At 32.0% G+C, this 17,610-nt stretch overlaps 2 protein-coding genes across 10 annotated transcripts; both read right to left on the bottom strand.

Annotated features, from left to right (window-relative positions):
• Positions 1 to 214: 214 nt before the first annotated feature.
• LOC110606370 (disease resistance protein RPM1) lies at positions 215 to 6,418 on the bottom strand. 8 transcript variants are annotated; one of them, XM_043953459.1, is made up of 5 exons: positions 6,331 to 6,412; positions 6,067 to 6,189; positions 4,930 to 5,024; positions 1,249 to 4,012; positions 756 to 1,101 (listed from the first exon to the last, which is right to left on the bottom strand). In XM_043953459.1, exon 4 carries the CDS (start codon positions 3,965 to 3,967, stop codon positions 1,256 to 1,258), a length of 2,712 nt encoding a protein of 903 aa, XP_043809394.1. In that variant the 5' UTR covers positions 3,968 to 4,012; positions 4,930 to 5,024; positions 6,067 to 6,189; positions 6,331 to 6,412; the 3' UTR covers positions 756 to 1,101; positions 1,249 to 1,255. The 8 variants fall into 8 exon arrangements, with proteins under 8 accessions (XP_043809396.1, XP_043809394.1, XP_021600844.1 ...); XM_043953461.1 differs by lacking the exons at positions 756 to 1,101; positions 4,930 to 5,024 and adding an exon at positions 215 to 669; XM_021745152.2 differs by lacking the exon at positions 4,930 to 5,024 and having other exon boundaries at positions 6,067 to 6,233; positions 6,331 to 6,418.
• Positions 6,419 to 13,247: 6,829 nt separating this feature from the next.
• Positions 13,248 to 16,087, bottom strand: LOC110606372 (disease resistance protein RPM1). 2 transcript variants are annotated; one of them, XM_043952994.1, is made up of 2 exons: positions 16,075 to 16,087; positions 13,248 to 15,977 (listed from the first exon to the last, which is right to left on the bottom strand). In XM_043952994.1, the coding sequence occupies exon 2, from the start codon at positions 15,939 to 15,941 to the stop codon at positions 13,248 to 13,250; it is 2,694 nt and encodes an 897-aa protein (XP_043808929.1). In that variant the 5' UTR covers positions 15,942 to 15,977; positions 16,075 to 16,087. The 2 variants fall into 2 exon arrangements, with proteins under 2 accessions (XP_043808929.1, XP_021600848.1); XM_021745156.2 differs by having other exon boundaries at positions 13,248 to 15,960.
• Positions 16,088 to 17,610: the final 1,523 nt, after the last annotated feature.

The following is a 17,610-nucleotide window of genomic DNA, read 5'->3' as shown; positions in this document are numbered from 1 at the left end:
AGAGTTGCAATATGTACACATTATGTTTTGGTCTCAAAAACATCCGAGCCCCTAAATTGCAGAGGAAGTACATGCTCTCTGCCAAAGAACATAATTTCATTTCATCATATGTAAAACTTGCAAATTCAATTTATTTATTCCAGGCGGTACATTTACCAGCTTAAATAATTGAAATCATTAACTGAACGCTGAAATTAAACAAACTGCCATTGTTTTCTAGCAATCTCTTAACCAGGACAAGTTGAATTTGCAAATCTGGTAATTGAACCAATTTGAAATGAATGTAACATCCATGGTTTTTTCACCAGAACACACGAAAGAAGGGACATGCCCTTTCCCCCTACCGCTTCCTGTTTAGATGAGGTCTCTGTACACTTGACAAAGTTCTGTTGTTCGGAGGGTGAGAGAGCAAGTCTCCACATAAGTTAAATACAGTTTACATGCTTCTGCTTCTGCTTCTGGCTTGCTTGATTTATTATGCAGAGCTTGAATGAAACATACTTCAAAAACCCAGTTGGAAAAAGGAGCTTGCTGCAGCCTTCTTCCAGCATATTGGCTCTTTTTTCTGCTTCTACTAATACTTATCTGCCATGATTATATCATCACTCATCTTGCTTAAAGATGAATACACATTCATCCAAATTGATAGCTGGTAAGTTCATCCCCCAGCTAAATAAAGAATTACCGACAAAAACTAAACTTCAAAACTTCAGAAAGGTTAAAGAAAAAAAAATAACGGCAACTGGAATATGAGGAAAGGAAAAATGATTTCGCAGTGCTAATTGAAGTGGAGAAATACACTCAAAATGAAGTACATGACCACACTAAGATCAACAAATCGTAGATCTGGTGCAACGCGGACTACAATTTATCGGCACAATATCATTCATGTCAATAATACAATGCTTTTCCTCCCTCCAACAGGAACATTTATTCTGACACAAAACACAATTCACACACAAATTCTTTCTTGATCCAATATAGCTTTCGGACATCACACATTTTATTTGAGAAAAGAGACTGCAAATTGAATCTTTTTTTCACCCTTCAAGCTGAAGCTGATTTTCTTTGGAGAAAAACAGGCTGGTTTCTTTTCTCCATCTGCGGGAAAAGGTGACAGCAGAATTTATTTAGAGGATCTAAGAATCCTAACTAAACTTTCAGAAGAATTTTTTTTTTCTTCTAAAATGTTCGCATATGTGTGTGAGGGTGTGTGTGTATATGTTCAGATTTCGCATGGCATCTCACCTTCACATTACAAAATCTCAATATTTCGGATATGTTGCACCTTTGAATGATCTTCACTTTCCTTGTCATTTATGCTGTCTACAAGTCTTGAAGAACCTGACAACAATAGAGTTCGGAGATTGGTTAGGAATTCCATACCTCGAGGCAGTGCATTTAATGCCTTGCAGGAGGCAAGACATAACAGCTGGATATTTGGCATCGCCCCCTCCTCTATAGTTATTAATCTCAGCTGAGGGAAATTAGACAACCATAAACTCCTAAGTTTAGGAAAGCCCCCAGAGAAATGTAGCTCTTTTCCTGCGAAGGCATTATCTAGATCAAGATTTCCCAGACAGGGTAGTGCCGCAATGTGAGGGAGAAGATCTTCCTTTAATCTAGACCAATGCAGATACATACATGTCAGGTACTTAAGTGAGTCAAACCAACACGGTACTCTTTCCAATTTCCCAACCAAAATAAGCTTTTGAAGCTGGGGTGGGGGTGTTTTCAATGCATCTACTCGAAGGACCTCTGCCTCATCGCTTACCATGAGAAACAAATAGCGTAGGAGCTTCAGATTCTGGATTGAAGTGCATAAGACCATCTCGTCCTTTGCTCCCAAATTTGAAATGCCCATTCTGGTCAATTGATTCATGCTTCCAAGTTGCCTTATTAGATCACCTTCTGCTTCAACAAAAGACATGACTTGCAATTTCTTCAACTTGTTAATTTTAAATGGTGCTCGAGTCCCTCTGACATAACGAAAATGATGGTCAGGCCCACGATTATAATGATACATAATTAGATTTTGCAAATTTTGTAACTCAGCTACTCCTTTTGGAAGTTCCTTTATTTGTGTGTCTCTAATGTTCAAGGTCTCCAGGTTACGAAGTTTTCCAATGCATTGTGGAAGCTCTGCCACTAGGGTTCCTTTCAAGTTCAAGTGCCTTAAGTTGAATAGAACCTCTATCACATCTGGCAATTTCTCAATCCTAGCATCTTCCAAATCTAAGACCCTCAACAATTTGAATTTGGATAGCAACGTACTGGGGAAACACACAGAGTGTTTCACAAACACAAACAATGAACGAAGTTGTGACATACCTCTGTATGATTTAGAGTCCACATTAGCTATCTGGATAGATAAGCGGCGAGCTTTACATTCCTCAGTCACTACTTGTCCATTATAAACAATGCAGAAATTTTCCCTCTCCGATATTGACAGGGCAAGCTCACGCAAAATATCATGCATCTTGCATGCTTTTGGCCTTCCAGATTCATTTCTCAATACAACTTGAAGCATGTTCCGAGAAATAAGTTCCATAAGATAGCTCTCAGCTACTTCTGCCAGGGTAACCCTATTAACTTGTTGAATAAATCCTTCTGCTATCCAAAGTCGAATGAGCCTTTTACGTCGAATTACATAGTCTTCTGGGAAAAGGCAACAATATAAGAAGCAATGCTTTAGTGGGGATGGCAAGTCATTAAAACTAAGCAACAAAATACTTTTCACTACTTCTAGCATGTTATTATTGTTTAGCTGCCAGTTCAGGTTGTTGCAAACACTCCTCCACTCTGTTATTGACTTTTTGGAAGACATGAGACCACCCAAAGCCACAACTGCAAGAGGTAGACCTCTACACCTTCCCAACAGTTCCAACCCCAAAGGTTCAAGATCTCTTGGACAAGGTTCATCAGGATAACTCGAGAATGCTTTAATGCAAAAGAGATGCCAGGTCTCACTTTCCTTTAGTGGTTTAATTTGGAGAATGTGGCTTCTAACACCAAAAGAAAAAGAACCTACACTTTCATTTCGAGTTGTAAGCATGATCCGACTTCCAATGTGATCATCTGGAAGTGCTACTTTTATTACCTGCCACAGATTTGTATCCCACACATCATCCAAGACAAGCAGGTATTTTTTCGAATCTAAGTAGCTTCCAAGAATCGTTACAAGCTCTGCATGTCCTTTGCTACTCAAGTCAGGAGGCTGCTGTTCCTTCCTTGACTGGTGGAATTCTCTGATCAAGCTTCTGAATACTTCATCTCTTGTATATGTTTGAGAAATGGTAACCCATGCATAGCAGTGAAAATGGCACTTCACTCTTTCATTATTATAGGTCTTGGCAATCAGTGTTGTCTTACCTGATCCCCCCATTCCAACCACTGAAATAAGAGTTTGCTGCATTTCTCCGTCCATTATTGATTCCTCCAACAATCGAGTTTCATCTTTGATCCCTACAATATCATCTTCTTTAATGAAACGTGATGAATCCCTTTGGTCTAATGCCCATTTGTGAGCAAGATCTTTGGAAATCATGCCTTCTACAATATTAACATTATATATGTGCTTCCACTCTGGAATGACTTTGATGATGTTGTTGATCTTCTGCAACTTGATGCCAATTCTATGCATCACCCAAAGTTTTTTTGGAGCTCGAATTATTTGATGAAGGAACTGAGAGAAATGGCCACCACTGTGTTGCTGATGTTCGTAATACATGAATTCATCAATTATGTCTTCAACTTGGTAAGCCACGTCCCTAACATTTGCCACCCATGTCCTCTCCACTTCAGAGTCCAGTTGCTTTCTCTCAGCATCCTCTAAAAAAGATCTCATGCTTTCTAGTTGAAGCCTGAGATTGTTTAATTCGTCGTGGACGCTGCCCAAAATCGATGCTTCATTCTGAAGAGCAGACCTTACCATATCAATCAGGTGGTTAACTGCAAATGAGGCCATGGTCGTCTAGTATGCTCACTTCTTTTCCACACTGCCGTTGTGTTACTGCAGCAAGCACAATGTTTTGGTTCTTCAGAACCAAAAGAAGAAATTGAAGGAATTTCAAGATTTCATCATTTCATTAGGCATATATACAAACAACTTTTAACTTAAGATTTATGCAAATTTTGAAATCCGGTTCCGGAATAATATTTGTACACAATTAGGTACATGAATACCAAAATTAATGTCAATTCGTACTGCTTCCCTCACACGAGCAATTTTTAAATGTTGAGCCAAATTTGAAGCTAGTATCCATTTAGACTAATTAACAAGAATATATATGAGTTTAGTAGAGTAAGTTGTTAGAAAGTTATTATTTTAGGGAAAAAAAAGAATCTGTTGAGTATATAATTATTATGGCTGTTCATTCCAAGTTAGCTATAAGTTGTTATTTTAGGCATATATGTGAATCAATAGCTACTTACAATCCACTTCTGAATCAGCACTAATTCAGCACCTAGAATTAGTTTAGGTGGCCGAAAGATATAAAATTGCCATACTATTTGCTCATGTAATAAAAGATACCTAGTGTATTATTCAGATATCAGAAACTGGCCATAATTAAACCTTTAAAAATTTGACTTCCTTTGAATTAAGTTCATAAATGATTGAGAGTTGGCAACTGGTAATCACATCAATTAGCTTTTCTTCTCTTTTGGAGTTATTTGGATCCTACACCGATTTGATTAGAAAGAAGAAATACGAAGCAGAAAAGTATGTTCTCAGAACAGAGAATACCAACATTGAAATAATCTAATGAAATTAAAACTCTAAGTGGAAAACACAAACTTATATGGATATGGATCTAGCAGCAAACTTAGTCAATCGGAAATTCAAATACATATTACGGAATAAACATTCACAATAAATCAAACAATTCACTTAGATTATCACACACTTATTTGAGATAAAGTGAAAACCTTGAGGAAGAGTAGTAGAGAGAATAATGATAAGTGAAGGAACATTGGATGTATGCAAAGAATGCCAATTGGATGCACGAACTGCATGCCTTATCCTGCCAGCAATTCAGCAATGTTATTGCATTGTTTCTCTCTTCTTCTTCTTCATCTTCTTCTACTACATTACTTTTCTTTTCCCTCCTTTCTCTTATTCACCAACACACTACCCTTTTCCCCTCTTTCCATGGCAATATCAAGTTGACCTTTCTCCTTTTTTAAAGCGTCAAAAGTCAAATAAAAATTCTGCCACTTGCATACAATTGAATAGTCATCAGTTTTGTAATAAACAGCTTCTATAGCACCAACCATTGACTTCCTGATTATAATGACAATGATTGTTGTCCACATAAGCCAAATGGTTTTTTTTTTCAGCTCAGCTGCAGGTGAGCTGTATCCATTACTTTAATATTGCTTCTATTGTTTGAAGAAAGTTCAATTTCTTTGCTTATAAGCTTCCTTTGAAGAAAGATTTAAGAGCATTAGTTTGCCGTATGAACAAAGGCCTATCTACACCTCCAAATGATCTCTTAGTTCTTTTTTAACTATAAGTTGCCTCTGTGAATCAGTAACTTGAATTGCACGGTGATTTAGATACGTATCCCCCAAAATAGCATATCTACAAAATTCAACTAATTGTGATTTTGTGAGGTTGTCCTTACATAAACAGTTATCGATTCTCAAATGACCATTATAATATACTGGAGAGGCGCAACAAGTTTGCTGACACAAGGTGGATGAACAGACATGGAGAATTCAATACTATGCTCAGCCAAAGACTTAGAAAAATAGACTGCAATAAACAAATCTCAACTTGAATAGATTCTTCAAGAAAAAAGGAAAAGAAAGAGTTTGTAGATTAGCAGAATTGGTCATATCACAGAACATTCTTTTTCACTGATTTTAAATAATCAGAATATTCACCTACTAACAATAAATTAACTGAATTAACAGGTTTTCAATCTATTAAAGATTCGAAGTCAATAGTAGCACTATTGGCCTAATAATCTAGACTTTCATTCAATGAAAAGCCCAAATGGATATAATAAAATTTTAACATCAAAAATCAAAACGAAATCAATCTGCTTACAACAAAATTACCTCTCTTTACGGCCCTTCGCGGCCGCCTGAAACATGGAAGATTCCCGTAAAAACTTTCTCCTTCTCCTCCATATGGCATTGGAGCGAAACACCGATAGCGCGTATTGGTAAGGGATTTCACCGCTGTCGTGGATGGGATCACCGAAAATATCAGAAACTTCATCTAGCTTCGAACAGAAAATTTAAAACAATGTCCTAGTTCATCAGTAGACGAGTTAAAATACAATTATCAACACGTGAATTAATACACTTATGCGCAAATACCTCTTGCCATGAAGCTTTTCGCATGGCGTAATGGTATCGCCGCCGGTAGTCCGTTGAGTAGGTTTCGCTGCCGTGAACTTTGAGCCTCGCGTAGGGATGGCAGGTGGGCGGGTTTTTGCGGGTACCCGATCCGTCCAAACCATATTAGAACGGATTTGAATTTTTACAAAACGGATTTGGACGGATTCGGATTTGAAAAATTTTACCCGTCTCGGATTCGGGCAGGGTTCGAGATTAGGTCCCGTTATCTGAACACGATTAGCTATACTAACAAAACTAACCCTAATCCCTAATTCTTTTTTCATTTTACTCGAGTCATGCACTGCTTTCCTCTCTGTAGGCGCCTCTCTCCCCCGCATCCCTTCCCATAATTTTCGCCTCTCTCTCCCACTTCACTGACGACTGCTCGCAGTCCAGTCGGTATCGGCGACGTCTCCTTTCTCTCCCTAGCGACGATAAATCTTCTCTCTCCTCAATCAGCAGCGATATCTCCGTCTCTCTCCAGTGTGGCGATATCTCCCACTTCCCAGTCGGAGACAACTCTTCATCTTCCCTCTCCCCAGTCGGCATCGGCGACATCTCCTTCTCTCCCCCCAGTCGGTGATATCTACTCTTTTCAATTGACGGATCTCTCCCCCACTTCACTGACAACTGCTGGAGACAACCCTTGCCTCTCCCCAATCGGCATCGACGACATCTCCCTGGAACTCTCTTCAGATTTGCAATCAAATTTTTTTATAATCAAGATCTTTTATATGTGCATGTTGTTAAAAAGAAATTTTAGTTGCTATTAAAGATTATTAGAATTTATGGACTATTAATATGATTATTTGAATAATGTTAAAAAATCTGATTATTTGCTATTTGGTTATTATAGTAACACTGTTGATTTTTAGAATTTATGTACTAGAATTTATGTACTATTAATCTTATTAATCTGATTTATGGACTAAAAGTTGCTATTAAAAATTTTTAGAATTTATGGATTATTAATCTATGTTCTAACTGGTAGTTTATTTGTGAGTTAAATTATTGATATTATCATTCTCTGTGATGAGTATGGATTGATAGTTTATTTGTGAGTTAAATTATTGATATTATCATTCTCTGTGATGAGTATGGATTGGTAGTTTATTTGTGAGTTAAATTATTGATATTATTATTCTCTATGAAGAGTATGTAAGGGTGTGTTGACTCAAGTAAAGGTATTTTTGAGTAAATTTTTAGAATTAACTAGGTGAACCGGAGTAGTTATTTTAGTTTGTGGTTATGTATCGACTTAAATAAATTTATTTGTTTATTAAGTTACTATATGTTATTTGTTCTTGTGGTTATGTATTTCTTCGGTTGCATCTGAGTTTGCATTTAGTATTGAAGATAGAGTTGTTAGTATTCATAGAAGTAAACTCCATGAAGATACTTTGGAAGCATTAATATGCTCACAAAATTGATTATGGTCAGAAGAAATTGAAGGTAATTATAATAATAAACTCTTATTTTAATTTTATTTTATTTTAATGTAAAGCTTATATATGTTAATAATTTTTTCTATATTACTATGTAGCTGGTTGTTCAAATGAGAGTATATCTTATTTATGGGATGCTGAAAATAATGTGAATTAAATCATGCATTTCATAATTTTGCTTTTTTTTATTCTATTATTTTTTATGATAATGTGTATTATTTTGCAACTATAATATTCTAATTTTTCTGAATTTATTTTTTTTTTAAAAGTTTTTCAAGTACAATTTCAAATTGGAGATTGAAATGACCAATTGAACATATTTAAGGGACTTTTAGAACATTTCATTTGTTTAAAAATGGGATTCGATCGGGTTCGGGTACTATGCGAATATTGTTAAACAGATTTGAAATGGATACGAGTAGTAAAATTAAAATACTAAATAAATTTGAGAATTGTACATATAATCGGTTCGAATTTGAATACCCTTAATTTCGCGGGTATCTTATTCGTTGCCATTCCTAGCCTCGCGCAAAGAAAGCTGATGCAATTGTGAACAGATGCGACGCGGTTTGGAACAACAGATATATGAAAAAATGTGCAAAACGATGTCGTTGCTACTTAAGTAACCAAAACACAACCGTCAAGGCGGGAAGAAAAACTGAAGGAACACGTGAACCAATAGGAAGAAAGTCCTAATAAGTCCCTTTACTTTTAAGAATGAACCAATAAAGTCCAAAACTTAACTTTTAGGCTAATAACCTACCAATACAAAAAAGAATAAATAAAGAAAAAATACTGGCCATCAAGGAAAAAAAATCTCCTTGACAAAAACCTATAAAAAAATGGCAAAACCACTCTTGATCTAAAATCCAAAAAGAATAGAATTTTATGAGTGAGAAAAGTTTAATATGAAGGGATCACGATTTTCTCTTTTATTTATTTTTCCCTTATCATCTAGTGATGCATAATGGCTACTTTGCTACAGTGTTATTACCTGTTTTTGCTTGTTCATTCTCGTCCGGCTATTTAATTCTTCTCCTATATCGGTGCTGATAGGATTGTGGCATAACTAGATCTACTCTTCTACTTCCCATCATATCAAACGAATTAGATTTCTTTTTGACATATCCGAGCTCTCAGTCAGCTTGTTTTAATTTCCATCACATCAAACGAATTAGATTTCTTTTTGACATATTCGAACTCTCAGCCAGCTTGTTTTAATTGTAGGCTAAAAGTCAGCTTATTTTAATTGTAGGCTAGATGATCTATTGACAGGTCAGTTTGCTCATTAAATTTTAATGAGGTTTGGATCTATCTTTTCTTTCATAATTTGACTTCAATCTAATTACTATGAAGTCCGATGGCCATCAACTCTTTCAATAAAACATCTCTGGCTCTACGAGAGTTTCCTTAAATAAATTCCACATTATGTTGTATTTCCTTTGTCTTAATCTGCCTCCAGTAATCACAATTTTCAAAACTTCACAATTGATAGCGATTTATTTTATGAAAAAAATACAAATAAATTTTTATAAAATATTTTTTAGAATTAAAAAGTATGAGATTTTTTCATTTCAAATAAAACATTATAAAAAAATTAATTAAATTAAAATCTTGTAAAATTTTTAATTACAAATAAAAGAAAATAATGAAAATTTATTCCACAAATATCTCTATTTATTGAGACAGAAGCACATTTTCCCATGTATCCCTTCTTCCGTAGAAGACATTCCATACAAATGAAGTAGAAGAGTTTAATTCTCTCTCTTTGTTTGAGCAACCTTCACAACCCTTTTGCTTATAAGGATGAAAAGCTTAGTGATCAATTTGTTCAACCTAAAGAGACCAATGCAAGATTGTTTCTGCTTGGGATAGGTTATTGTTTAATTTTAATTTAAAAATTAAAATATATTATAAATTTATATACAGAGATCTTAATAAAAATCTTAAAATATAAAAAATAACTTAATTTTTTTCTTTAATTCAGAGTCTAATAGAGAGGTACTAAAGAATTTGAGAAGCTTACCATCTCCTCATAGCATATACAGATTAAAAACCTAATTAAAGAACAAGCAGACAACCATTGAATAATGTTTTAAGCTTAGCAAAGCCACAGCAGAAATGGAGATTTTCTCTGATCAAGGCATTTACTAATTCAAGCGTTGCCAAATTGGGTAGTGCTGCAATGTGGGGGAGTGGATCTTCCTTCAATCTAGACCAATGTAACCACAAATATGTTAGGTATTGAAGTGAGCAAAACCAATGCAGTAACCTTTCCAATTTCCCAAACAAAAAAAGCTTCTGAAGCTGTGGTTGGGGTCAGCAATTGTTCGGTTCAGTTTAAAATCGAACCGAATCGAATAAACAAAAAATCAAAAATTTAATATTTATAAAAATTGAACCGATTTTGATCAGAAATTGAATCAAACTGAACCGGTTTGATTCAGTTTAATCCAGTTCGATTTGATCAATTTGAATTTTTTTAATAAATTTTTTATTTTTTACACTTTATTTTTATTATTTTAAAATTTAATTAAAATATTTTATTAAGATTTAATCTCCATATTATTGAAATAATATATTATTATCATTAATCAGTTCGATTTAATTTTTTTAAATTTTTTCTAATCAAAACCAAACTGAAATAATCAAAATTTTTAAAATTAAAAATCGAATTGAACCGAAATAAATAAAAAATCGAACTGAATTTTAAATTAATTTAGTTTAATTAATTTTTTCGATTTAAACATAATATTATTCACTCTAAGTGGGTAATTGTAATGCATCAATCCGAAGTTGCTCCTCTTCAGTTATAACCATCAGTTAGCATAGGTCCTGTTCATGAGCTTCTTTCAATTGAACAGTTTATTACATAAAAAAATATTTCAATATGATAAATTTACTTTATTATTTTACTATTTTTTTTTGTTAATTTAATTTTAAATTATAATTCTTTTCAATCATATGCTATGCTAAATTAGTAATTTATTTTTTTAATAATTATGTAAGAATTAGATGTAATACTTTGATCTCCATTACTTTTTATCATTAATTATACGATGATATTATATAATGATAAACTATAATTTTGTAATGTTATATTCACTAGAGAGATTTTGTTATAATTTTTAAATTGATAAAACAATTATAGTTTGATGTCTTGTAGTATTTTTATTTAATATATATATATATATTTATACAATCTATTTTATGCATATGTATATAGGCTGGCTGATGCATATATAAATATTAGCCTTAAATAAACACTATCAATTATATATATTTATTATAATATAGTTAAATTTAAAGTTATTATAATAAACATATACATCAAAAATATCAAAAATATTAAGTAGAGGTTGATATATTTAATATTAAGATAGAATTTTAAAAAAATAAAGGAATCAATTAAAATACAAAAAATTAGTATAATAATTTGATATCCGATAATAGAAAAGTCAAAACCTTTTAAGAGTCGGCATCAATAATCTTCTAAATATTTTGGACAAAACACAACAAGATATATATTTTCATATATTCATATTTCATTTGTAAAGCACATGAAATTGCTTCAAAATTTAAAATTCTGTTGGATCAGTTGATGGTGGGTCTAGTATTTAACTCGGCCCGGGAGTAATTGGCCTTATGCATGTCATTTCTTTGTATTGGTAGTCTTCTAATTCAAACCAATAAATGATTTTTAAGCTGTTAATAACTTGAGAAGCAGCATATTGTTAATGTTGTTTTGTATTCTCCAAATTCTGCATGCTTATTTCAGTTCGCTCTGAAATAAATCTAGTATTATCAGTGTTGACATGTGAAAAAATAATTTTTACAGAAAAAACACTATTTTCAAATGGTAGGCTATGATAGCGAACTTCTAGCATGTTAAAATGCTCGATTAGTTAGTAAAAACAGTAGACAAATTTTAATATGCATTTTCTAACAAAATATATAAGATAATTCCAAATAAGTATATGTACAATAAATTATATTTTTCAAAATCAATTCTTCTAAAATAAATAGGATAATTATATATTTTTTTTCTAAAATCAATTATAATATCTTTAAGTCTTAAATTAATTATATTTTTTTTCCAAAATCAATTTTTCCAAAAAAAAAAGGATAAGTATAAAAAAAAGGAGGTAAAATAATGGTTTTCAACCCTAATATTAATGGTTTAAAATAAAATTAAGAAAATAATTAGAAAATAAGTTTTAAAATAAAATTAACATATCAAATTAGAAGTACAACTTAGTTAATTTAGTTAAAAAATAATTAAGAAAATGTAAATAAATTAATCATTATTTAAATTTTAAAAAATTAAAAAATATCTTAGAAAAACTGTGAATCAACATGCTCATATTCTTGTTCGAGCTGCCTTCCTTGATAAGTTCTGAAGAATGGAGTAATTGTCCTCCATCTCTGCTCTTTAATGTACTAGCTCATGATTTTTATTAGTATATAAACATCTTTTAATTTAAAAAAATATAATTAAAAATATAATTAGTTACCGTGCATAGCAAAACATCACAAATGAATATTATAATGTAATTATTTTATAACAAAATAATAGTTAATATGCACTCCCAATTAAATGATAATCGGTTCAATTAAAAAAAAAAGTGTTAATAAATATTTTTAATACATTAGATAATTTTATTAATTATTAATATATAAATAATAATAGTACTCACATGCTTAATTTAGTAATAAATGCATTTAAGTAAATCTGAGAAATTTTAAATTCTAATATCTCAATCGCTAATTCTCAATTTAAAAAAAATATATATATATAAATAATAAAAATATCTGTATAATGCATGTATATATGCGTAGTTCATTAATATAAATAAACTCATTGTGAGTTGAATTTTTAGGAGATTAGAAAATTCCACATGGAGTCCATTACAGTTTTCATCCTCAATCTAAAATGTTATTTCAAATACTTATAATAAGGCCACAGGTGTGTTTGTGTTTGTGGAAGCTCACCTATAGTATCAATGATATTGACATTTGGGATGTGCTGCAACTTTGAACGATCTATACTTTTCAAATCAATCCACAATTTCTGGATATCTGGCATAGCCCCCTTCTCTATAATAATTCCTTTCAGTCGAGGGAATTTAAACAAGTATAACTCTTTAAGCTTAGCAAATCCACTGTAGAAATGTAGATTTTCTCCGACGAAGGAATTAATTAGAGTAACGCGTCCCAAATTGGGTAGCCCTGCAACATGAGGGAGTGGATCTTCCTCCAATCTAGACCCAAGCAATCCTAATGAATAGAAACACACTCATTCAGAAAACCCCTCAACATGAAATTCTACCTGCAAGAGAAAATGAGAAAGCAAATTATTTAAAAGAAAAAAAAAATATTTCAAATTGTTATAATAAGACATTCTTTGATTAGAATTTTGTGTGTTTGTGTTTGTGGAAGCTCACCTTTATGCTAAATGATCTTGACATTTGGAATGTGCTGCAACTTTGAACGATCTATGCTATCCACATCTATAAGACTTGAAGAAAATTTTGTCAAACCCAGAGTTTGAAGATTGGTGAGGAACTCAACACCTTGAGGCACTGAATTCAATGCAAAGCAGGAATCGATCCACAAAAATTGAATATCTGGCATAACCCCCTTCTCTATAATTATTTCTGTCAGTTGAGGGAAATTAATCAACCAAAACAATTTAAGCTTAGCAAAGCCACTGCAGAAATGTAGATATTCTCCGGTGAAGGAATTAACTAGACAAAGATGTATCAAATTGGGTAGTGCTGCAACATGAGGGAGTTGATCTTCCTTCAACCTAGACCAATGCAACCACAACTCTGTTAGGTTTTGAAGTGAGCAAATCCAATGTGGCACCCTTTCTAGTTTCCCACCCAAAGTAAGCTTTTCAAGTTGGAGTGGGGGTGTTTCCAGTGCATCCATTCGAAGGAACTCTGATTCATTATTCATAAAGAGACGCAAGGTGCGTAGCAGTTTCAAGTTGTGGATTGAAGAGCACAGGTCTTGTTCATCTGCTTCTCTCAAATTTGAAATGCCCATTCTCCTTAGTTGGATCATACTCCCAAGTCGTCTTATTATGTCGCCTTTGGCTTCAATATAGTACAAGACTTGCAATTTCTTCAATTTACTACTTTTAAATGGTACTTGCACTCCGTTGTATAATAAAAAATCTCCCCAGTTATTTGCAATCCCCTTTCTCCACATAATCAGATGATACAAGTTCTGTAACTCAGCTACTTCACTCGGAAGTTCTTTTATATTTGTATTCGAAATGTCTAAACTCTCAAGGTTCCTCAGTTTTCCAATAGATTTGGGAAGCTTTTCCACCTGAGTTCCTCTCAAATTCAAGTACCTTAAGTTGAATAGAGTCCCCAACACTTCTGGTAAACTATTAATCGCGACATTTTCCAAATCCAAAGACCTCATTAATTTCAAATTTGGCAACCATTTGTTCGAGAAAGATACAGAACTATCCACAAAGACAAGTAGTGAACGAAGACGTGTCATATTGTCAAACAATTGAAGGTCCTCGTTAGTTGTTTGAATAGACAAGCGGCGAGCTTGATGAAGTTGGCATTTGTTAATCTTTACTTTTTCATCGTATACGACACCAAACTTCTCTCTCTCTAACATTGATATACCAATTTCACGCAAAAAATCATGCATCTTGCAAGCCTTTGGTCTCCCACGTGCATTTCTGCTTTCAACTTGAAGCATGCTACGAAGTGTGAGCTCCATGAAATAACTTTCTGCAACTTCACTGGGTGTAGTCCTGTCAATATTCTGAATAAATCCTTCCGCTATCCATAGTCTAATGAGCCTTTCTCGTTTAATTTTATAGTCTTCTGGGAAGAGGCAACAATACAAGAAACAATACTTTAATGGAGATGGCAAGTAATTGAAACTAAGCAGCAAAATGCTCTTGACTATTTCTAGCCTTGGATTATTGTTCAGTTGCCAATTCAAGTTGTCCCAAACACTACTCCACTCACTTGTTGACTTTTTGGAAGACATGACACCACCTAAAGCCACAATTGCAAGAGGTAGTCCATCACATTTTCGCACCAGTTCTAATGCTAGAGGTTTAAGTTCTTCTGGACAAGATTTATCAGGATTGCTCAAAAATGCTTTCATGCAAAAAAGATCCCATGCTTCTTCATTCTTCAGCGGTTTAATAGTAAGCATGTGATTTCTAACATTGGAAGAAAAAGATCCCACATCTTCATTTCGAGTTGTAAATATAATCCGACTTCCAAACTCATTATTTGGAAGTGATGCCTTTATGTTCTCCCATAAGCTTACATCCCACACATCATCCAAGATAACTAGGTATTTTTTATGCTTCAAATAACCAATAAGATATTCTACCAGGTCTTTGAAGTCCTTTGTACCCAAATCATTAGGCACGCGTGCCTTCCTTGATTCATGGAATTCTTTGATTAACTTCCTGAGTAAATCATCTCTCGCATATGTCTGAGAGACAGTAACCCACGCATAGCAATCAAAATAGGACTTTGCAGTTTCATTGTTGCAGGTCTTGGCAACTAGAGTTGTCTTACCAGATCCTCCCATTCCAACCACTGAAATGAGAGTTAAATGCTTTTCGCCATCTATTAACCATGTTTTCAACAATCGGCTTTCATCTACAAACCCTACAACATCATCTTCTTTCATAAAAACCGCTGAATCCCTTGGGTATAATGTCAAATCGCAGTGATCATTGGAAACTTCTACATGATCATTTCCAAATCTTTTTCTCCTCTCATCCATCCCTATGATGTTTTTATTGATCTGTCGTAGCTTAGAGGCAATCCTACGCTTCTCCAAAAAAGATTTTGGAGTAAGAAAAATTCGATGGGCGACTGTTGAATATTGTTTCCGATACATGTAATACATGTACTCATCAATGAGGTCTTCTATTTGGTGTGCGGTGTCCCTCACCTCTGCAACCCATGTCTCCTCTCCTTTTGACATGACTTTGTTTCTCTCAGCATCTCGTAGAAAAGATCTCATGCTTACAAGTTCTTTGCTGATTTCGTCAAGTTCATCTTTGATACCTACTAACAATGTTGCTTCCTCTTGAAAAGCAGACATTATTGTGCCAATCACATGGTCTACTGCAACTGATGTCATCTTGGCCTACTATGTTCACCTCCTTTCAACTCTTCTCTGGTTAGAGAGTAAGCACAAAGGTCTTCAGATAATAATATATCTACATTAATTTAGAGGACTATATTAGAAAATTATGCAAAATCAAAGGACTTACTTTTAAATTTAACATCATAGGGATGTGGCAGCTGAGGAAGACTTCAAGAACAGTGAGCAAGTTGTTCTTGCAAATTTTATGCTATCGACCTGAGGAAGACTTCAAGAACAGTGAGCAAAACGGTGACTTTGAAATGTGTGGCTGAGAGGTAAAGATGTGGCAGCTGGCAATTTAACGGTATATCTCCATTTTAATCCTTAATAAATTAAAATTAAAATTAAGCTAAAAAAAAAAAATTAATTTCCTCACTTTTTCTTTATTTTAGGGAAAAAACAGTAAAAAAATATAAAGTTTAACTATTCAAAAAAAATTATATTTTTTCTTATTATTTTTCTTTCTGATATCTAAATAATGGGAGAAAAATAATTTTTTTCTATTTATATTTTTATTGAATATATACACACACCCCTTTACTAATTGAATTAACCTGTTAAATACTCAAATTAAAATTTTAACCTATTCAATATTTAAATTTATAAAAATCAGCACATATAAATCATATTATCTATATTTTATTGAAAAAAATAAAAATTGATCATAAATATTGCTACTTGCATTTAAAATTTTATTAATTATACTCTAAGCTTTTATAAATAGATAAAATTTAATGAGAGTAATTTTATCATTTTATGAAAATTTAGAATACATCAGCAAAATTTCATATGGTAGATTTATGTTTAATTATATTTTTAATAAAATTTTTAAAATATATATAAATGAAAAATATAAAAAAATAAAAATTTTAAAATATATATAAATAAAAAAATGAAAAATATAAAAATATATGTACAAATTTTATAAAATTGGAGAGGTCAAAATTATATTTTTAATAAAATTTCTAAAAAATATATAAATAAAAATAAAATTTTATAAAGTAGAGATATCATAATTCGGTCACTGCTAAATGTAAAGCTCTTGTTTGGAATGCATAATTTTACAAGAATTTAAAAGAAATTAATTTTTTTATAATTTTTTTATTTAACAAAATTAATAATGTAAGAATTTAATTTTATGAGAATTGATCTTGAATTAAAATAAAATCTTATCAAAATTGTTAAGATTTTGCAAGAAATGAATTCAGTTCAAATCATTTATATCAAAATTACTTATTTAGTTCTTAAAAACTCTTTTTTTTTTTTCCTTTATTCACTGTTTTTTATTTTTTTAATTTCAAATTTTGTTTATATTTTTAATTAATAATTATTTTTTTAAAAAAATTGTTTAATGTTCAGTATTAATGTTTAATATATTTATAATTAGTATTAAGAAATTAATTATATTATTATATTAAATTTAAAAAAGAGTCTATTTTAATTTATTTTTTTAATGGTAGAAATATATAAAGTTTAAATTTTAAATATGTGAAAAATATTAATAACATTTTTCAATGTCATAAAAATAAATATTTATATTTAGTTTAAAATAATAAATATAATGAAGTGAATAATTTAATTTAAATTTATTATTAATTTGTTTGAAATAGAAAATTTTAATTGAATTCTATTACTTTGAAATGTATTCTAAATAAATGAATTC

This window comes from Manihot esculenta, chromosome 18, assembly GCF_001659605.2.
Source record: "Manihot esculenta cultivar AM560-2 chromosome 18, M.esculenta_v8, whole genome shotgun sequence".
Classification (NCBI taxonomy): domain Eukaryota; kingdom Viridiplantae; phylum Streptophyta; class Magnoliopsida; order Malpighiales; family Euphorbiaceae; genus Manihot; species Manihot esculenta.
This window is presented reverse-complemented; position numbering and strand designations above follow the sequence as displayed.